The sequence below is a fragment of the Capra hircus genome, chromosome 19, assembly GCF_001704415.2.
Source record: "Capra hircus breed San Clemente chromosome 19, ASM170441v1, whole genome shotgun sequence".
NCBI lineage: Eukaryota > Metazoa > Chordata > Mammalia > Artiodactyla > Bovidae > Capra > Capra hircus.
The window spans coordinates 45,680,778-45,703,604 of record NC_030826.1 but is presented as its reverse complement, the minus strand read 5'-3'; the positions used below and the strand labels follow the sequence as shown (position 1 = coordinate 45,703,604).

Here is a 22,827-nt window from a genome sequence, read left to right as displayed (position 1 = left end):
TCCTTACATCAGCGTCCCCATATTGATCTGTTTGTCCTCTCCTAATAAAATATCACCATTAACATTATCATTCAAGAGGATTTTAGAGAGTCAAAAACAAAAATTAATCCCTTTCTTGTTTTCTCTGTTGACCAACATGTAACTTGAACTCTAAATTTTCTAGTACTTTCCACTATTTAGCTTTCAGTTGTTTACAAATACCAGAGCTTTCTTAGAGGAAATGATTTTTTTTGTTCAAGTAAATAATTATTGTTAGATTCCCATAGAGCATCTTAAGTTCTCAATGTGTGACAATACTCTAACCCTGTTTAAAAAAAAACAATAACTATTAAAGCTATATAGCTTCACATAGCTAAAAAATAAATCTATTTATAGAACATACACTATTATACAAATAAACACTGGTAACATAGCTGGCAATGTTTATTAGTCGTGTGATATTACAGAAGCAGTTCTTGGTATTGTATCTTTCCATGTTTAGGGACCCCAAAAAGCAATTCATTGTGTAAAAGTTTAATGGATCTTTATCCCACACATGTAGGCAAAGGAAATTTACCAGTAAACTGTTTAATAAAATCAAGGAACAAAATTTTAGTTAAAATGACTTCCCACTCAGGTGGTAGTCCAGTACATGTAGACAAAGTATTTTGGTACAAAGTGAGATAACAGTTCACAGAAAGCACCTTAGAAGGCATCCTCGCATCCTGCACAGAAACAGGATTTACTAATTGTTAGCACAGAGTAAGCAACAGGAAAGAGTTAAAAGACTTCTCAGTGTTGGAATCCACATTTTTTTTCCTTCATTATTGATAATGACAACAGTAGAAACCAGTTCATCATTATATTTACATAAGTATCTCTCTGCAGTCTTAGTGACATGTTATTTTTAAAGCATGACCCTGCTTTTAAATCACTGTCTCTCGTTTCGAGCTGTAAATTATTAAGAGTAATAATTTACATTTTGAATATTAGGGATGAAATCTACTTCTGCCTCTGATAAACTGAATTTCTGTAGCATGTTGTTTTTGTTAAGGAAAAAAATACATAAACTCTGCTTGAAGCTGTTATTCTTACACTATGCTTTGTGTTCTGATTTGCCATTGGAGTGTCGTAACATCTTCACAGCTCACCTCAGGCTTGCTAACTGTACACCTCCCACCTTTGTTAACAATTCAGATTTCTGGCCATGTTGCTGGTATTTTGGACACTTAAGGTGGGGTTTTCCATTGTTCATTAATTACATGACAACTTCCTACTGAAAATTTTATCTGGTTAGAAACTGTCATATGACAAATGTATTTGTAGAATTGAAACATGTTCATAATTGGGGGTTGTGGTCCTCCCTTAACACTGCCTGTCTTTAATTAGCTTATTAGGCTTCCAAAAAAAAAATCAGTAATTAGGTTTTGCACTAGTATTTAGAATAATATTTATCAGGCTGTTCATTTTGACAATAAGAAAATTGAAAGGGGCTATTCCTTAATATTTGGGAAAAAAAGTGTTTATCCACCAGAGTTCTTAGGAACTGAAATGTTTTAAGGAATTTTATTTTCCTTTTGTATTTTTAAGTTTTCACATAGTTAAAGTGTTTTCATTTCCTTCTTACTGTTTCCTTGACCTCAAACAAGAAAGAAGAGGAAAAAAAAATTCTTTTGTTTAAGATGTGTCAAAATTCAGTAATAATAAATTTCCTCTTTCCTGCCAATTCAGAGTGCTTGCTGTTGGAACACTTTGGTGAGAAGGCTTCTGAGCTGAGTTCAGGATCCTTGGGCAAGACTGCCAGGATTATTTGTCCACCAGGGGTGACTAAGGAAGAAGTGCTGTAAATTAGCCAAGAAATCATCTTTCCCCGCTTTGGTTTTCAATGTTAGAGTATTACTTGGGCTAGCCACTGTCAATTGTTAAAATACATTTGTCTGACAATAAACCTGTCATTAAGTGGATGTTTTGTGAATTTTACTAAACACTCTTTGGCTTCGAAGTGCTGCCTTTTATGGTATTTGACTCCCCTTCTACTTTGTTTTCTTGAAGACTTAGGATTTGTAAAGAAGCAGATAAAAACTGGTTTCTTACACATAAGAGTGACAGGAAGAAATGAGAGTTGAGATTTTATTTAAGAATAGTATTATGTGGTTCATGTTAGGAGTGGTAGCTGAGGAGGTTACCTGGAGTATCCCAGTGGTGGTGGATGGTGGGGATTGGTACTGTGGCAGCTTCAGGAATGAACCTGTGAAACCAAGAGATTTTACAAGATAGGAAGGTTATAAACCTTGAAGAGTAGTGAAAGCTGGAAATAGGACATGAAGGTTGACTAGTTTTACTTCTTTAGTGAAGGGGGAACATTTTGTAGTGCGAGAATGATCCAGAGGTTGCACTTGACGTCTTGAGGTTCTTTTTCTGAATTTGGGCTAGAACTAGACCTACAGCCAACATTGAGCCAGATGATTGTACTAAAGAAGAAAGGATCTCTAGATCTTGTGCTTATTCCATCAAGATTAGGGAATTGTAAAATGCCTATTTCACTCTACCAGTGGACTGTGTTAAAGTTCACTTAGAGTCACTTAAAATGTTTTGGTAATGAGTATGTATAACCTGATTGGAGATGGGGCTAAGGGCAGTATGACTACTACTTTCTTGAAATAGAATTTTGTGGAAGATCATAAAATATTTTGGTTACAGAGTATACCAGATGCCAGGTACTTCCTCTCATATTAAAGTTGCTGTTTTCTATCAGATTTTTAGTTTTTAAAGAGAAGTTGAACCTTACATAACAGATACAGCTAAAATCTAACTTACCTTTTCCCCTTCCCAAGGCTAAGGAGGACTCTGATCCTGAATTCACTGTTTATCAGCACTGTACATGTTTTTATGCATTTACTATTTATGTATTGGTAACAAGTCTTATAATTGTGTTTCATTCATCTTTTGTCTTGGTGGCGGGGGAGGGTTGGGCTGTGCGGGTCTTAGTTGGGGCACTCAGGATCTTCAGTCTTCCTTGTGGTATGAGGGATCTTTTAGTTGCTTTTTGTCTGTTTGTTTGCTTGGGTTTTGTTTGTTGTGTTTAGTTTTTATATAGTTTTTCCATTCCACATTGTTGAGATTTAGTTGTGTCAATACATATAGTTATAATTAAATTGATAAACAATATTCCATTAAATTCCTTAATTGCTTGTATCTATAAAAGTACTTATTTTGTTTATTATTAGTTTTTATATTTTTCCATTCAGCATTGTCTTCTGAGATACAGTCAGATTGATACAGATAGCTCTAGTTAATTAGTTTCTGTTACTATAGAAAAATCCCTTAAAGGAGTAAATTAGTTTATCTCTTTCCCTATTTTAGCAAATTAAATTGTAACTAATTTTTCGTTGTTACAAACTATTGCCATGAACCTATTTCTTTATGCAGATGAGCAGGTTATATTGTCAGAAGTAGAATTTCACAATGGCTGAGTATACACATTTTCCCCCTAGCCAGATATTTCCAGATTACTCTTTAAAAATGGTGGTGCTGGTTTTTATTGTTGTTGGCAGTATATGAATTACTGTTTTCCACATCTACCAACACTTGGGTTTTCCAATCTGGGTTTGAAATGATGTCTTAATATATCCAATATTTTAACCAAAATCTAATAAGACATGGCATATTTTTATGTATTTATTGGCCATTGGGATTTCTCTTATGCAAATTTTTAATATATTCATCTTTTGTTAGATTGTCTTCTTAAACCTCTTTGTTGGAGTTCTGTTATATATTCTGTCATTTTATTTTTAGTTTTGTATGTTGCAGATATCTTCTGCCAACCAGTTGCTTGCCTTTAACTTTATTAAATCTTATGCAGTTTGTTGAAAGTTAGCTCAATTTTTTTTAAGAGATTTAAGAAATTCTTCCCTGCTCTGAAGTTTCAAAGATAATCTTGTTACGTTCAGCTTTCTGGATTTAGGAATTCCAAAACTAGGGAATTATATCATAAAGAAAGGAAGTAATTTTATTTTTTTCATGTATTTTTTCATGTAAAGAGCTGGCATCTCGATGCCATTTATTGAATAATTCATTCTTTCCTCACTGTTCTGACTGCCCATCTCTTACATGTAGCCAGTTCTAAGTTTAGGAGTCCTGTATTCTGTCCCACTGTCTTTTTGTCTTTCTAGACTGCCTTAATCATCATAGCTTTATCTTACATCTGCAATGTGAATGTTCATCATATTTTCTTTAGAATTTCTCTAGTGCCGGTCCTTTTTTTTTTCCCCCCCCTAATGTGAATTTTTGAATGAATGTTTGTAAGCTTCCATTAAAAACCTCGGGAGAGGGGTAATTCCTTGGTAATCCAGTGGTTAGGACTTTTCACTCTCCCTGCCAAGGGCCCAAATTCAACCCCTGATTGCGGAACTAAAATCTGATAAGCCATGTGGCCAGTCAAAGAAAGAGAAAAAACAAAAAGCCCTATGGGGAATTTGATTGGAGCTTATTTGACTCTATAAATAGATATGAAAATTGTTATCTTTAAAAATCTATCTCACTTTTTAAGTAGGTCTCTTGGTTTTATTACATTCTATGCAAAGATATTTGGTATATAAAGTTAGTGTTGTAAGTAGTGCTTTTTTAAAAAGTGAGCATTTTCTACTTGTTGACTTTTGGAAACACTGTTAATTTGGGTATGTTGATCTTTACTCCGCAACTTTGCTGACGCCTTGGTTAGTTTTATAATTGGTGGTGTCTTGGATTTTCTGTGTAGATCTGTAATCTTTATTCTTTATATGTCTTGTATATGTCTTGAAGTAGAAAATATTTCTGTCTCCTGAGAAATTTTGAAAATTCACAAAAATTGTTTGCCGTCAGATCAGGATACTTGGAAGGCAGTTTCAGCTAGTTAATTTGGGATGTATCTATATGCAAAGAGTTTTATTCTCCACGTGGCCTGTGACATATATACACATAGTACTGAGTTTTTCTTGACACTCAAGTTGGTTTGTATAAAGGCATTTAGATGTTAAAACCTTCCCAGTCCCATTTAGCATGAATGCTACTGCTACTCTTGGATTTCACTCAGTTTATTTCCTTTTAGGAGGCGCAGGTCAGAGTGGAGATGGGCTGCAGACCGAGCAGCTATTGTCAGCCGCTGGAACTGGCTTCAGGCTCATGTTTCTGACCTGGAATATCGGATTCGGCAGCAAACAGATATTTACAAACAGATACGTGCTAATAAGGTAAGGGATAAGTGTCTGGTCTTTTTCAGCCCAGCTAAAAACTGTCATTATCCCCTTTTCTCCATCCCTAAATAACTCTTAACTATGTCAAAGAGAATGATTTAATATGATCTGATGTAGCTGTTTAATTTGTTTAAGAGCCTGGTGTTACTTAGCATAATGCAGACAACACTGTTAGAATATAATGTTAGATTAGAATATGGGTTTAGAACAAAACATTTTGTATATCTAGGCTAACAGGGAACAATTAAAAGGAGGGTGGGCACGATTTAAGGTAAGCCATTGACCATACCTGCATAATTGTTATGTATATGAAAAAGTGGTGATGACTGAGGGTTTTCGTCTTTTTTTTTTTTTTTTAACTTAAATGTGTTTCTGTTTTGCTGCTTAGCTTCCATTACTTTCTTGAGGAAAAAATGGATTTTTTTCTGAAAGATAATTCAGGCAAGATTAGACTCTGGTGATTTCATTTTTTCCTTGTCCTGCTTGTGGTGGATTGACTCTTATCATACTGCTTTTGTCTTTAACAGTGATGTTTGTATAATTTTTCTCCTGAAAAATCAAGTTATAAAAATGTCCTCTGCTTATTTGGGGTTTGACTGGGGGATCGATGTACATGGAAGAGAAATCCATTCAGCAAATAGTTGAGTGCCTCCTGTGTACCAACACTGTTCTCCTTAGTGGCAACACAGGGACAAATAAAAATCCTCCTCTCTTGGTGCTGAATTTCTTGCAAGGTACTTTTGGTATTAGCTTGATGCAGTGAACTCCCTAACTGAACATGTGGGTCTAGATGAAGCATCTTCTGCTCCTAAAAATAAGTATCATGACACTTTCTTGTCCCGCCTTAGTGCTGGTCAAAGCCTTAAGAAAACTGCCACATACTGCAGTTGTGAACTGCATGCATTAAACTAATTAGTAGGCCAAAAGTTAAAGGGTGACTAGCTACCAAGATGAACAAAAGAGTGAGGATTTGAAGTAAAAGTTCTGCAGCCTCCCTAATATATTATATAAGCTTTTATTCTAAACATTATACTGGAGTGTTCTTTGAGTTTCTTCCCCAGATAGAGTTACATGTAATTCTCCAAAAGTTCATTGGAACATAATATAATTGAAGGCAGAGTCCAGAAGATTTAACCTTTTTTTAAATAATAATAATAAAAATAGGTTCCCCTAGGATAGGGAACATGTTAAATTCCTGACTAACTTTAAAAATTAGAGCAAATGAAGAATTACGCCTTAAAATATTCACAGAGTTAGTAAATGTTATGCTTTCCTTAGCTCTTTTCACAAAGAAAATTAAGTGAGATTTGCAGAATACCAGCTGGAATGGTGATTATATATATATATATATATATATATATATATATTTATATATCTAGGAGATGGCTGAATATGCCTATCCTGAAGAGAAAAACATTCTTGCTCAGTTAGGGACACCTCGTCAGTGTCTGTATCAAGACTTTTATAGCCAGTAATTAAGTGAGAATTTTCATATTTGAGAACTGGAGTCTCTTAGTAAAAACTGAGATTATGAGAATAGGAGTCAGTCATATTTGCTGCTCTATCTATTATATTTGTATACAACTATATGTATTATGTGTTTATATATGATCCTCATTATAAAACTATTAGTAAACTCAAAGATGCTATTGATTGTAAGTGGCACCGTTATGTTACAGTTCAGTTGCTCAGTGTGTGCAACTCTTTGCGACCCAATGAACTGCAGCACACCAGGCTTCCCTGTCCATCAGGGTAGTGAAGGCTCCATTACCAACTCCCGGCACCTACTCAAACTCTTGTCCTTCGGGTTGGTAATGCCATCCAACCATCTCATCCTCTGTCATCCCCTTCTCCTCCTGCCTTCAATTTTTCCCAGCTTCAGGGTCTTTTCAAATGAGTCAGTTCTTCGCATCAGGTGGCCAAAGCATTGGAGTTTCAACTTCAGCATCAGTCCTTCCAATGAATATTCAGGACTGATTGCCTTTAGGATGGACTGGTTGGATCTCCTTGCAGTCCAAGGGACTCTCAAGAGTCTTCTCCAACACCACAGTTCAAAAGCATCAATTCTTCAGCGCTCAGCTTTCTTTATAGTCCAACTCTCACATCCATACATGACCACTGGAAAAACCATAGCCTTGACTAGATGGACCTTTGTTGCCATAATAAGTATCTTTACCAGAGTCACAGCATGGATACTTCTGTTTTTGATGCATACTTCAGAGAAGTACTTTGGCAGTGTGCCTCAGTTTACAGTCTTACTACCTGTGTGGGAAGGATTCTCACTTTTGGTTCCTGCTTTATTCTTTAGCTCATAACTCAGTAGTAATGACAGCAGTTTTGTGAAATTATCAAAAGTCGTCTTCTTGTTGTTCAGTTGCTAAGTCGTGTCCGACTCTTTGCATTCCCATGGACTGCAGCATGCTTGGCTTCCCTGGCCTTCTCTATTTCCCAGAGCTCAAATCTGTGTCCATTGAGTCAGTGGTGCTATCCAACCATCTCATCATCTGTTGCCCCCTTCTCCTTTTGCCCTCAATCTATTTCAAAAGTCTTAGCTATCTCTGAATATCTGGAAAGTGATTAATTGGAAGTTTTGTGTATATATTGATTATCCATGGGGTTTTTTTTAATCATTCAGGGTATAATGTTATTACACCAGGCCTGGACTTGGTATACCATTTTTGATTCTAGTTCTGACTTAGCTTGACTTAGCTGTCCTAACCTTGGGAAGAAAAGTCACTAAACACATACTAGCCTTAGTTTCATGGTTTATAACAAGACATTCTAGATTATAGTACATTTTTTTTTTTGTCTACAAAAAAGATGTATGGCTACTAGTCTTAAAAATGCTGACAGGAAGAATAAAAGTAGAACGATAATTGAAATAATATATCAGGAAAATTTACAGCTTTATTAAATATTTATATGATGTCTTTTGGAAACAAATGTGTTCATTTCCTGGGGCTGCCATACAAGGTTGCACAAATTGGATGGTAAACTTAAAACAACAGACATTTATTTTCTCAGAGTTCTGGAGGCTAGAATTAAATCAAGATGTAGGCAGGACTCTGCTCTTTTTGAAGATCTGAGAGAAAAAATTTCCTTGGCTTTTCACAGGCTTCTGGTGGTTGCTGGCAGTCTTTGGTGTTCCTCTTGTTTATAGCTGCATCACTCCAATTTCTTCCTCCATCTTCTCTCTTAGTGTGTCTGTGTCTCCACATTTCCCTCTTAAAAGGAAACCAATCAAGTTGGGATTTAGGGCCCATACTAAACGGTTCTTTGTTCCTCTTTATCTTCATTAGCCTGATGATATTTGCAAAGAGCCTGTTTCCAAATCAGGTCACATTCATAGGTTCTAGGTGACAGATTTTAGGGGGCAAGCACTAGAATTTTCCCCAAAGATAATTAACTTGCATCTGATCTTCATGTATCACTATAGTGACAGAAGTTTGAACATTTACTATGTGCTGAACATTGTACTAAACATTTTGCTGTTATTCACAAATTTAAAGATAAAGGGTCAAAGAGATCAAGTGGTTTGTTCATAGTCATACAACTGAATGAGTACAGAGCTGAGATTTGAGATTCTGACTCTGTCGTTCAAATTAGCACTTGCCTTAAATGCTTGACTATTTTACAAGTTACTGGAATGGGAGATTTTTTTAAACTCCTGTGTTCTAGTAAAGAGATTGGTGTTCTCCTTCCCCATTCTCCAAAGTTAGCCAGAGTTGTACAGGCATTTTCACAAAATCTAGGTTTGGTGGTCAGCTGTACAGTTATAGTTTGTCTTTGGATGGGGAACTGGTGGGTGAGATTTTCTTTTTGGATTTACTCTTTAGCATGTTAATTTCCTTAAAGTGACCTATTCCAGAAAAGAAAGTATTTGAGAACTACTGGATGAGTGTCAGTTTTCTCTTCCATCAAAAGTTAGGTATTGCCTTCCAGGCTGGTAATTATTAGTCTCTTTGAGAATAGTGATTCCTGCTGCTCTTTGGAGAGTGGGTACAGTTACTAGGAGCTCCTCTGTACTCTTCTTCATACTGTTATGTCTTAACTTGCACATTCAATCAGCTTTTATTTTTTTAAAAAGATACTCCCATATATTAGAATGAGAAAGGAAAATAGCGTCTGTACCATGAGTGCATACTATATAGAAGTACATTCATGTGTGTTACTTAACGCAGAAAGCAACAGCTTACAGGCTTGTACGAAACAGAGCTAAATTTGAACTCAGGGCTCTAAATTTATCTGACCCCAAAACATTTCCTGTCTAATGCGTTCTGCTGTTGTATCCTTTTCATCATGTCTCTTAAGCATATTTATTGAAGAAGGTGAACGCACAAGGGAACAAGAGGATTCTATTGGTAAGGGAGACTTCTTTCTCTTAACACACAGTCTTCAACATTCACATCTAGTACAAAATATTATCTTTTTTTTAACTTCTTTTGACTGATCTGTCAGATTCCACAGCCTTGCTAAGGATGAAAGTGTTAATTGGGAATGAGAGGTGGAAGAACTATGAAACTTATGATAGATAAGCTGCTGAATGGGAATAACTTGGAATACTTCTCTTCAGAATTGATGTAAAATAGTTGCAGTTGCATCTTAATGGAGTTCTAAGACCTTGTGGTTAGCCGTGTCTTGCCTACATAGCCCAGGATGATCTTTACATAGCCCAAGACAATCTTGTGGAGGTGGTCTACAGTGTACCCACTGATCTAAGGTGGGCAGGAAAGTAAGTATGTGAAATTGCATCTTAATTTTGTTTACAGATGAAGAGGTGTTTTGGTTTTGTGAGTTTTTTGTTTTTGTTTTTTTTTTTTTTTTTTTGTCTAAACAAATTAGTATGTTCTTTTCTTTCCTTTTTGCTTGCTTGCCTTTGCCCTGTTTTGTAATCAGGCTTAGCACAGTTTCTGCTACCATTTCTTTCTTTTTCAATTTTACTTCCTCCCCCCCCCCCCCGCCATTTTTAAATGTAGGATAGACTTGTATTTCCACAGAGGAATAATTTGCAGCGATCTGTTAGGACTCCATACTACCATGAGCCTTCCCGATTTCTTTTGTCCTTTGTAGGAGTTTTGTAGGTCTAAATGATCCAGGCATGGTCCTGATTCTGACTTAGGGAGTGGTGGTAAAGGGTGGGGAGATTCTCCTGGACTTTTCACCTTGGCCTTAGAGTGCAATAGTGTCGAGGTTATTGCCACTCATGGCTGATGGCCCAGCCATGTAATATTTACCCAGTGTAAACCTTGAATGCTAGGGAATCCCAGCTTCAGGTTGTCATGAGAGGTGTGGAGTGGAACTTCATGGATTTTTCTTGGCTCACAGTGACCTTTCCTTTCATGGTTATTAACTGTATCAAGTCTATTTTAGGAAAACTTAGATAATCATGTAGACCTTGTTTCAGTCAGTCTCTCTCTTGGACTCTACCATTTTTCTACTCTCATGTCATCTTCTATAAGCTTCTGTTTGAGCACTGGCATTGTAATACTTTGCCTACCTGTCTGAGGTAGATGAAGGTAAACTCCTTATGAGTGGTATGTATTTTATTTATTTTCTTATTCTTAGGGTTTCACACCACCCAACACATTGTAGACATTCAATAAATGTCTGAATGAAATTTATTTCATTATTTATTTCATTTATTCATTTATTTCACTGAGTGAAAAGATTTTAGCTATTTGTATACCTTTTATTCACCCATCTTCCTTTCAGTTGCTTTATCTTTTTTGGTTTGAGGTACAGTGTAAAGATTTAACGGTTGGTTTTGTTTGCTATAATGAACATAACGTATATTTGGTGGTCGGACAAAGAATGCATATATGAATGGTATCTACATCAGCATAGCACTTGAGTACATATTTACAGAAATAGTTTTGATTAAAACTAATGTGCATTGAAAACACTTCTCAACAGATAGGAGCTCTACTGTTGTGGCAGAGGCTGGAAACCTTGAATGAGTCTCCGACTCCCTTCCATCCCATCCCAGGAATCATATTTGCATAACTGATTGATTCTGTCTTCAAATATATGTATCCGAAATCCAATCACTTTGGTCTAAGCAGTTGTTCTTGCTGCTTCTGTTTCCTGTCCACTCATCTTTGTGTCAGCACCGCAGCAAATTGATCCTTTTAAACTGTAAGTCAGATCATTTCCCACTTCTGCTTGAAACTCCAGTGATTTACCATCAGAATGTAAAAGCTGAAATACTCTGAAGGCCCTGCACCACCCCACCCCCTCTTACTCTTCTAACTTAAGCTAAACTCATAAACTCCACTCTTTCATTTTACTTCAGGCATACAAAATTCCTTATAGTCCTTAAACTTCACTATTCTTTAGTTTTTTAGCATTTTAACACTTTCTAATAGGCTATGTGAATCGGCTTCCCTGGTGGCTCATTGGTAAGGAATCTCCCTGCAAGTGCAGGAGATGCATGTTTGATCCCTAGATGGGGAAGAATGCCTGGAGAAGGAAATCACAACCTGCTCCAGTATTCTTGTCTGAGAAATCCCGTGTGCAGGCTATATACAGTCCCTGGGGTCACAAGAGTCAGGACTTAGCGACTAAACACCACCAGTAGGCTATGTAAATTTTACTTACTCATATATTGTTGGTTGTCTTTGTCCTAGTATTAGAATTCTAAGCTCTTTGAGAGATAAGTTTGGGCAGGGGTGGGCATGGGGAGAAGGATATGTCTTTCTTCCTGTACCCCCAGCACCTAAAGAATGTTGATGAATGGAGAAATGATGGCTTGATTTGAATGAATGAAAGAACAAAGAGTAACTGATTCTAACTTTGTTGTTCAGCCACTCAGTCATGTCCGACTCTTTGGGACCTCATGGACTGCAGCACTCCAGGCTTCCCTGTCCTTCACCATCTCTCAGAGCTCATTCAGACTCAGGTCCATTGAGTCAGTGATGCCATCCAACCATCTTATCCTCTTGTCATCCCTTCCTCTTCCTGTCTTCAGTCTTTCCCAATATCAGGGTCGTTTCTAATGAGTTGACTCTTCATATCAGGTGGCCAAAGTATTGAAACTTCATCATCAGTCCTTCCAATGAATATTCAAGACTGATTTTCCTTTAGGCTTGGCTGGTTTGATCTCCTCACAGTCCAAGGACTCTCAAGAGTCTTCTCCAACACCACAGATCAAAAGCATCAATTCCTTAGCGTTCAGCCTTCTTTATGGTCCAGTTCTCACACCCGTACATGACTACTGGAAAAACCATAGCTTTGACTAGACAGACCTTTGTTGGCAAAGTAATGTCTCTGCTGGATCTAACTAATCCAGCTTGTATCCCTAGTTCTGCCTTGCCTTGGCCTATTGACATGACCTTCAACCTGCATCCTCCCTGGGTCTCTAAAATTTGATGGAGAATAAATGGTCCCTTCTAGGATTTTTAAAGCTTTCACAGGAGGATGTCTTTGTAGTCTCTCAGATGCTTTTTGGAAATGATTGGGTAGTTTAAGGGAAAAGAATTTCCCTTTGAAAAATATTGTCTGTTTTATCTTGACTTACCTTCTCACCTAAGAAAAATTTATGATGTAACTTTATATCTAATAGATTCATTTAGGCTCCTAGCTTTAGTTAATAATTTAATATTTTCTCACTAAATGGGGGAAAGTTTTTAACTTAAAACTCAAAAAAATTATTGTCCATTTTCTTTCTTGGTGTATAACTCTGCTAGGGAATATGGGAGATACGAAAATATTTGTATGTTATCTAAGTCTTCGAAGATCTTATCAATTAGTTAACATTTAAACAGCGAGCTGAGGCAACAATAAATGAAATAGATAATTTGGCCTAAGGTTCTGCTCCGGAAATGAGATTTAAATATACAGGATGTAAAGATAAAATCATGAAGCTTTAAAAAGTCTGGCAGTGTGGATAAAGAAAATAACGGGTTTGGTTAACCAGAGACAATTCTTGGAAGGAGGTGAGACTTGGCTTTGACAGGCTCTTTGAAAGGATACATGGCATTTTGGATAGATAAATGCAAGAAAAAGGCAGAAATGGGCATGAACAAAGACATAAGAACAGGCAGTGATGGGTATTACTACTTTGTAATAACCCCCGCCTCTCAACACCAACAACTTCGTATATATTCAGACATTTTCTAGGAGATAATGTGGTTAGTGTCCAACTGTGAAGGTAGCTGGAGCTAGCTAAATAAGGTAGGGACAGATTATGGAGGACTTTAAATACCAAGATGAGTTTGGGCTAGCTTTATATAGGAAATGGGGAGGTGGTTTGGGCTTTTAAGCAGCAAAGATGTTGAATGCTGTATTTTGAGAAGGGAATGTTGTGCAAAATAAAAATAGCTGCTTTTTTTTTTTGTTTGTTTTACAAACAGCTTTTACTTTGAAATGGTAAAGTTTGTGAAGTCTATTTTATGCTTGTGATTAAAACAAGAAAATATTTTGCAGGAGAAGTCTTTAACCAGAGAAACCCCATTTAAGGCTAGAGCCAATATTTCTTGCTTTATTAATAACCTCTCCCTCTTTCTGAGGAGTCTGTACCCCATATTCTATATAGGCTAGGTATAGTCTTATTCCAGAATAGAGAACTGTTGTTTCTCTTACTGGAGATGGGGGCTGGGGGTTCTGTTTTCCTTTCAAGCTGAGGTAAAATTCCATTGTTCTTTATAGGCTAACCAACACCCCATCCCTCCAACTCTCGCCATTGTCTACCTCTATTTCATAGAGACTTCTGTGTTAGGAAAAACCCCAGGGACAGGATCATCTGGTTCATTGGCTCACAAGAGCCTATGCCATAATGACCTGAGGAGCTCCACTTGATACAGTCAAAACCTTCAGGCCCTGAAATCTGTATTTTAGGAAGTTCTCTAGGAGATTCTGATGCTGAGTCAAATGATTGAGTCTAGTATTTTTCAGTTCAGAGCTTGCACTAGGACTTACAGGGAAGCTTTTTAAAAACAGAATAACCAGCTCCTTACCCCAGAGACTCTTGGTTGATTTGATGTTGGATCTGGGCAGCTATAGTTGAGGAAGGTTTCCTCCAAGTGATTCTAATGCAAACTTTCCACTGGTCTCTTGTAATCCAGTCTCTGTTATACAGTGTCATAACCTGATTTTGCCTGCCTCTGCGTGCATTCATGGAAGGTTCATTTGTGTTTTGTTTGTTTTTCAAACTAAGCTGTTTGGTTGGTACAAAAGTAATTGTGGGTTTCAAAGCATGAATTTTAAATCATTATAACTAGGCTTAAACACATCTTTATTACTCAAAATAGGAACCATTACAATCAACACATTTTTGCCAATGAGAAATAAGTTTCTTGCTGTATCGTAAAAACCCGTGTTTCAGGATTCAGTGAACTCTTAGAAAGCATTTTCTGCCTCCTGCTGGTTGTGGAAACATTTTCCCTGCAAAACGTTGTTGAGATGCTTGAAGAAGTGGTACTTGGTTGGCAAGAAGTCACGTGGTGAATATGGCAGATGAGGCAAAACTTTTGTAGCCCATTTCGTTCAACTTCTGAAGCGTTGGTTGTGCCATGTGCAACTGGGCCCATTCTGTTGACCAGTGCTAGCTTCAGGCATGGCAGTTTTCATTACATTTCTTCGATTTGCTGAGCATACTTCTCGGTGTAATGGTGTCACTGGGATTCAGAAAGTGTAGTGGATCAGTTGGGCAGCAGACCACCGAACAGTGACCATGACCTTTTTTTGGTGCAAGTTTGGCTTTGGGAAGTGCTTTGGAGCTGCTTCTTGGTCCAGCCACTGAACTGGTCGTCACCAGTTGTCATATAAAACCCACTTTTTGTCACACATCACAGTCAAATCAAGAAATGTTTTTCTTGTTGCGTAGAATAAGAGAAGATGACATTTCAAAAATGATGATTTTTTTAAATTTTCAGTTAGCTCATGAGGCACTCACGAGACTTTTCACCTCTCCAGTTTCCTTCAAATGCTGAATGGTCGATGTTGAGTGCTTTGCCAACTTCTCATATAGTCCTAAGAGGATCAGGTTCGATGATCCTCTCAGTTGGTCGTTGTCACCTTCCGATGACTGACCACTATGCTTCTCATCTTCAAAGCTTTCCTTTGCAAAACTTCTTGAACTATCACTGCACTGTGCTTTAATTAGTAGTTCCTGGGCCAGATGCGTTGCTGATGTTGCAAGTTGTCTTTGCTGCTTTACAACCCATTTTGAACTTGAATAAGTTGAATTTGCTTTTTACCTAAAATCATTTCTGTAGCCTAAAATAAATATAAAATAAACAGCAAGTGATAAGTCATTAGCAAGAAAACATAAAGTGAGAAATGCACATTAAAATGATGTATAATGTAACCACATGTATTTTAAGAATGTTTTCCAGTATCAAATGGCAAAGTTCAACAATGCATAAAACAGCAATTACTTTTGCACCAACCAAATAACTTCTGCCTTTAAAACCAAGCTGGGCCCATGCCAGCTATGGAGAGGATTTATGGAATCATTTAAAATTTATTTTTATATTTATTATTATCTGGGATGAATGTAAAATTTGAACTTGAAATTGTGAAGCAATAACCTAATCTAGAGTGATACTTACGCTTGTGAGAAATGTGTGTTTGGAACAACTTTTTAAGTTCTTGGTTTCTAATACACTTACTGTAGAGACTGTTACACCTTTGTTTCACCCATTGGATGTGGTTGCTCAAATATTGTTGGTTTAGCTCATCATTGTAGTACTTCTAGTTCTGTCATCCTTTAGCCACATTTGTGATCAAGTTAACCAGAAAAACTGCATTGCTGCTGTTAATATGGTATAGTCTAGTTGGTGATATAGGATAAGATACCATATTCTCAAAAAGACTCCAGATCTGGAAAGATGGTACAAACCGTGCCGGTTCGAACATTCATTTGGAAGAAAGGGGAAGCTTGGGTTTGAGTCTTAGGCCTTACTCATGGCAACTGCTAGGCTTTTGTTGAAGTCAGTCTTGGGAGAACAGAGCTGTGCTGGTGGTCTGTTTTGTTTCAGAACCACAGGATAAAGGAAGGGCCTCTGATAAATGAATCCCCTGCCCCTAACTCTTGATATTAACTCCAGTTAAATTTGTAACTTACACCACTTAAGCTGTTTTTCTCTCTGCCCTGCAGGGGTTGATAGTTCTTGGAGAGGCACCTCCCCCAGAGCACACAACAACAGACTTACTTCTTCCACTTAGTTCTGAGGTGAAGACAGATCATGGGAATGATAAATTGGTAAGTATAAAAGACAGAAAGGGGGAAATGAGTGAGAATTCGGGGTATAGCTTCAGCACAGTTTATTCTCTGTAATAAGGATCTTTACAGTGGCTGAAGGAGGGTGACTGTATCACCTTTTATAACTTAAACTCTGAATTCCTGAAAGGGCAGCACAGGGTCCCTCATGCAGTTGTGTAGCCGACTTTAAAATTTTAAAAGCAGCTTCGAACTCTCAAGACAGTGCAGCCAGAGCAGGTACGACATTATGCAACATTACTGGAAATTAGGAGACCGTGCGGCTCTGATGCCTTTGACAACTCAGGTAACTGGAAATGTAACTTACAAACATGTTGAAAATGCTGTCTGAATTATCCCTTTAATTCTGTAGTGAGGATGAAGCCATTGTTTTTTCATAATCTTTTGTATCTTTAGAGCCTAGGTCAAACCTCCATCTTAATGATTCCTTCCCTTTTTCTATTTCTCCCAACACCAAAATTAATTTTTCCTTCTGAATTCCAAGACCACTTCTTATTTCTTTCATTTTTAAAGTTTTCCCCATGTCTTGTTTTTTATTTAATCTAAGGAAAACAAATAGGTATATATATGAATGAAATTGAGTTTAGACTTAACAGAAAAGTTGCAGAAGCAGTGCAGGGTCCCTGCATACTGTTTCTTCACCCAGCTTCTCCTAGTGTTAACAGCTTGCATAGCGATTGTTCAGTGTCAAAACCAGGAATTAACATTCATACAGACTACAGGCTTTATTCCCCTTTCACTCATTTTCTCACTTAGTGCATGTGCGCGCCGCCCCCACCCCCAATTGGTCCAAAACCCCCTATTCCGTATAGTTGTTACATCTCAGCCAGTGTGTGAGAACACCTCAGTTTTTGTCTTTCATGACCTTGACACAACCGTGCTGGTAGGTTATTTTGTGTAATGTTGCTTAGATTGGAGTCACCAGATATTTTCCCATTAAAGGTTATGCCCTTTTTTTTTTTCCCCCCCTGCAGTAATATCATAGAAGTGATACTGTCCCTTTCTTGCTATACCATATTAGGGGTACCTGATGGTGGTTGGTAGCTTTTTCACTTGGTTAAGGCGATAACATGCCAGTAAATTGGTATTTTTTCCTTTATAATTAACGACTATGTCGTGGAGGAACGCTGTGCGTTTTTCTGTTGCTTATTTTAATCCACAGTTTTATCATCCACTGGTAGATTTTACCTGCAAAATTACTGCAGTGGTCATTACTGTGGTATTGACTAAATGGTGATTTTCTGTTTTCCACATTGGTTCATTGGAATTCTGCTAGGAAGAGCTGTCTTTCCTCCCTCATTTGTTTATTTAGTTGGTTACTCAGTTGTTTATTTCAGAAATGTTTTTATGGTTGTTAATTTTATTTTATGGATTATTAACTACTACTGTTGTTCATTATTCACTTCCAAGTGTTTCAGCTTTTGGCATTGGGACCTCTTTTCAGATTGGTGCCCATGTCCTTTCAATGTGCCCTCCTTGTATTTTAAGTATTCACTTAATCCATCCAGAAATATCCTGGACTCATCTTGTATTGTACTTATTCCAGCCCTGGTTCTTTTTTATTGGAGACCAGATGTTTGAGACTACAGTCTGGATACTTGTATGCTCACTGCTACTTGGTGTCTTTGCTTCTATCTGAGACTTCTCAATATAGCTAGGAAATACATCAAACACGCATATATATTTTGTTATCTACCCATCTGTATATGCAGTCAAAACCATGAGTTTATACTAATACCAATCTAATACCAATCCCTTCCTCCTTTCTTACCATACCAATCGAACACCTGTCTCTTTGTCCTTCCTTACTGATACTTATTTGTTCAGTCCTAGTACCATATAAGTCCCATGGATGGAGGAGCCTGGTGGGCTGCAGTCCATGGGGTCGCGAAGAGTCGGACACGACTGAGCGACTTAACTTGCACTTTTCACTTTCATGCATTGGAGAAGGCAATGGCAACCCACTCCAGTGTTCTTGCCTGGAGAATCCCAGGGACGGGGGAGCCTGGTGGGCTCCCGTCTATGGGGTCGCACAGAGTTGGACACGACTAAAGCGACTTAGCAGCAGCAGCAGTACCATATAAAGTAGTTTCAGAATTGCCATCTTATACTCCTGTGAGAAATATCTTTACTAACTAGAGTACAATATTGTATACAGTACATTAGCTCAGTGATATACAGTCAAAATAACTATTTCCAGAAGTTATACTTATGTTAGTTCTTTTCCTCTTCACACCCTTCAGTATGAGGATGCAATTATTTTGAAATACAGCTAGGTTGCTTTGTTACTGTAGTGTTTGATTTCTTGTTGCCCACACACAGGAGTTGGTCTCTGTTAGTTGTTGCGTTTGTGAAACATACTGCAGTGCGAGCATTAAAGCTTGCAAAAGCTGCAGCCCTGTTCCTGTTTCCACCTGTTCCCACTGTGTTCCAGCCTCCTCCCAGTGTCACTCGTTTTTGCACTATCCTTCCTTCCTATATTTCTGCTGCACAGATGAGCAGATGCATGTGTATTTCCTTATGTCTCCTTTCTTACAGGAAAGCTAATTACTGGGTATATATATTTTAAAAGACTAGGTTTGAGTTTTTTATTTGTTCTACCAAAAGGATTGCTTCTGTGGCTTTTGACAATGCAGTCATTGTTTGTTTGCTTCTGTTTGCAAAATAAGTCTCATTCTTTTATCCTTTCCTTACTGTAGAATTGATGGGGTTACCAGGTGAACCTTTCCCAGAAGTGAAGCATGCAAAAGTATAAACTGTTACTTTTTCTTTTTAAACATGCAAGGTGTAATCTTCCTACCATTGGTAACACAGGAACAAGGTTCTTTTCCTTGAAGTTTTGTAGTCAACCAGGGACAATGAAGGGTGCATTGGCTCTGTGAGGATTTTGAGAGGCATGGGGTTTCCCACGTGGCTCAGTGGTAAAGAGTCTGCCTACCAGTGCAGAAGACTCAGGCTTGGTCCCTGGGTTGGGAAGATCCCCTGGATGAGGAAATGGCAGCTCACTCCTGTATTCCTGCCTGAAAAAACCCATGGACAGAGAAGCCTGGTGGGTACAGACCATGGAGTTGTTGCTCACCAGGCTCCTCTGTCCATGGGGTTCTCCAGGCAAGAATACTGCAGTGGGTTGCAATGCCCTTCCAGATTGAAGGTCTCCTGACCCAGGTCAAAGCTTGTATCTCTTATGGTTCCTTCATTGGCAGGTGGATTCTTTACCACTAGTGCATATTGGGCTGTGGATAAATAAGTAATTGCAAAAACAGTCTTATAAATTCTTACTGTTCAGTAGAAAGATTTTCAACAGTGTTGGTAAATATAAATATTAGATTAATAGTCTTTGGAGTTGTATTATGCTATTTTAATTTTTAAAAATGGATAGTTCAAGGTTGTTTTAATATAATTATAGTTTATATTTTAACCTCATAATAGAGACAGGAAAGTGAGACACATAGTCACATTTTACATATACAGAAGTTGAAGCCTCGGTAAGTAGCTTGGTGGAAAGTTCCATTTTCATTTTAGCACAATTTTTGACCATGGTGCTAGTTTGTGAAAATGACTGGTATATTCTTTGTGGACCAACAATATTTTGTTTATTTTAAGCAAAACTATGCTGGGTATCATTTGAGATGGAGAGCATTTTAACCTGAGAATGAAAGTTGAATTCTCTATATCCAAGTAGCCTTTTCTTTCCATTTTGATAACGTTTGTCAGAAAGCAATAACAAACCAGAACAGAACTGTTAATTTTTCTAGACAAAGAAAAATGGTATTTCAAGCAAATGATGGTATGGCATTACTTAAATGACTAAAGAAAAGATGCATATACATATGTCTTGCATCATCTAGAGGTTTAGTGTGTGTTTTTAAGTTGTGTGCCTTTTGATTTTTTTACGCTTTTACTTTCTCTGCCTTTTAGTAAAAGAAATTTAGTGGACATGAGTTCTCAGACCCCAGAAAAACCTACCCCCAATAAACCTTAATTTAATCTAGTTTTTCTTTAAGGACTCCTTGTCACACTTAATTGTTCCGGCCAAGAGGATAGAGCAATGAATCAAACAGATGCCTGTTTTTATAGGAATAACAAAATGGAATCTCACTGCTGTGCTAATCATTTCATGCCGTACATCTGACCCTTTCAGTCGGGGAAAAATCACTTCAGTAACCCTCCTTGCTACCTTTAACTCTAAGATAGCCCCAAAAGGTAATCTCCTGGGGCTCTCCTTTAGAAAAAGGGGGTTTACAGAAGTGCTCTGTATAGCATTCAGGTTTTCTGCTCTCCTGGCATCAGATGCGTGTACCATCAGAGTGTATCTGAACATCACATGAAGCTTGAAAGAAGCTCTGTAACAACTCCTGTTTACACTTTCCCATTGGATGACAAGTATCTGATTCATGCTTTAGTGTCCTGAAAATACTAATGATGTAAACCACTGCAATAGTAACAGTCAAGCTTATGTTAGTGTGTGGATTTAATATTTGTGACGTGTTTGTTAATAATTCTCTACCCTGTCTTTGAAGCCTTTTGATCTGCAAGATAAGGGGTGTTCACTTTTTCTTAAGGCAATGTGAATGCATTTAAGAAGCACTAAGTAAAATTACATGTGACTGTGAGTTGTATTTTTCTAGATGAAACACTATTAGAGGATTGGGGTTAATATTTTAAGCTCTTTGAATTTGAGAATGGATGATGAACCTAGTTGCCCCAGTGCCCTGCTTTTGGACTTGAGGGTGATTACACGTAGAATATCCCAGGGTTTCTAAGCAGATCCCTTCTAAATATTCAGCGCTTACTTACATGGTTGACCCTGAAATCCAAGCACATTTCTTCTCTGACTTTCTTGCTCTTAATTGCTGTGTGCTTCTGTATCATTGACTAACGTTTCTGTGCTAAATAATGTTTTGCCTGTTGACTTCTGTTTTAATTTGAGGACTGAATTACCCCCAGGAAAATTCAGGTTTGTCTAAGAAAAACAATAAAATGCACATTGAAGATTAATGCCCTTTAAATTTACTATACATCTGTAGTCATGAAAAACAATAGGTTAATTAGCTACGAAAGGTAAACTTGTTTGGAAATGAGATTTTTGTTAAAGAATGGCAACATTTTGTCTTGACAGGTGTCTTGGTTGGTGGTTAGTTCTCCATAATCTCTAGAAAGTAAATCTTAATCAAATGGAAGGTCAACCTATTACTTAAACGTGAGACTTTGTGAAAACATGTAGATATATAAACCAGATCTCTGTTGTAATTTAATGCTAAAAGCTATTGTTTTAAGTGAATATAAAGTTGACAGATTCTTCAGATCAGTACCAGAAAGTTCATAGTCATAGCATTTTCACATTGGCAGGCAACTTTTTCATCTAAAGCAGAACTTTTGAAATCTAGGAAAGCTGTAACATGGCTGGAGTTACCATCTGCTAGTTAACACCAGACTGAATTTTTAAATCGTTTGTTCTTTGTCATACCATAATGTTAATATTTGTTTGGGCCTTTTGAGGTGTTCCCTGAATAGTAAATCCTCACTAGCATTCAGGAGGATATTTGGGTTTATCTCTGTCTCTCTCTGTTTTTAAACAAATATTATCTAAATATAAAGAAAACTTCAGTATTCGTCTTATTCTGCCTCTGCAACACTATTTTTACCTTGTCGTTTTTTGTGTACTTACATTTTTAGTCACCACAATTGTATTAAAAATATTTTGGATTTAACCCTTATGATATTTTCAATATTCTTATTTTGTATACCACATTTTATAACTATGCCTCAGGTGTTGAGTATTTAGGTTATTGATCCATATCATTGCAGTGACTGCCTTTATGTATAAAATTTTGGGGGACATTTTGTTATTTCTTTAAGATAGACTTTAAGAGGGAGTAAAATACTTTGTCAGAAGATACAGACATCTTTGCAACTTGCTGTTGTTCAGTCGCTAAGTCATGTCTGACTCTTTGTGACCCCATGGACTGCAGCAGGCCAGGTCTCCCTGTCCTTCACTATCGCCCGTTGTTTGCTCACACTCATGTCCATTGAGTTGGTGATGCCATTCAACCATCTTATCCTCTGTCACCTCCTTTTCCTCCTGCTCTCCATCTTGCCAACATCTGGGTCTTTTCCAATGAATCAGCTCTTTACATCAGGTGGCCAAAGTACAACTCTTACACATACTTTCCAAGAGGAAATCAGTGTGACTTTTAAAGCAATGAGTACGTGAGCCAAATGTACCATGATTTTGGTGTCATTGACTAATATAATTAATTGTTCAAGGTACAACAGTAAATGTATAGGGAATCAACAAGGAAGACAGAACACTTTCCCAGTGTTTACTCATTGTGATTTACTCATGTGTTTTGTCTTGTCTGTATTCCTTGATCTAGATTTTTGGATGATTTGTAT

The 22,827-nt window shown here is 37.3% G+C and overlaps 1 protein-coding gene across 4 annotated transcripts in view; it reads left to right on the top strand.

Annotated features, from left to right (window-relative positions):
- Positions 1 to 22,827, top strand: part of KANSL1 (KAT8 regulatory NSL complex subunit 1) — a 167,436-nt gene that overhangs the window by 108,276 nt on the left and 36,333 nt on the right. For all 4 annotated transcript variants that reach the window (XM_018065300.1, XM_018065302.1, XM_018065301.1 and 1 more), the window contains 2 exons: positions 5,066 to 5,207; positions 16,309 to 16,413. In XM_018065300.1, the coding sequence (XP_017920789.1) occupies positions 5,066 to 5,207; positions 16,309 to 16,413 (247 nt within the window). The remainder of the gene's footprint in view (positions 1 to 5,065; positions 5,208 to 16,308; positions 16,414 to 22,827) is intronic.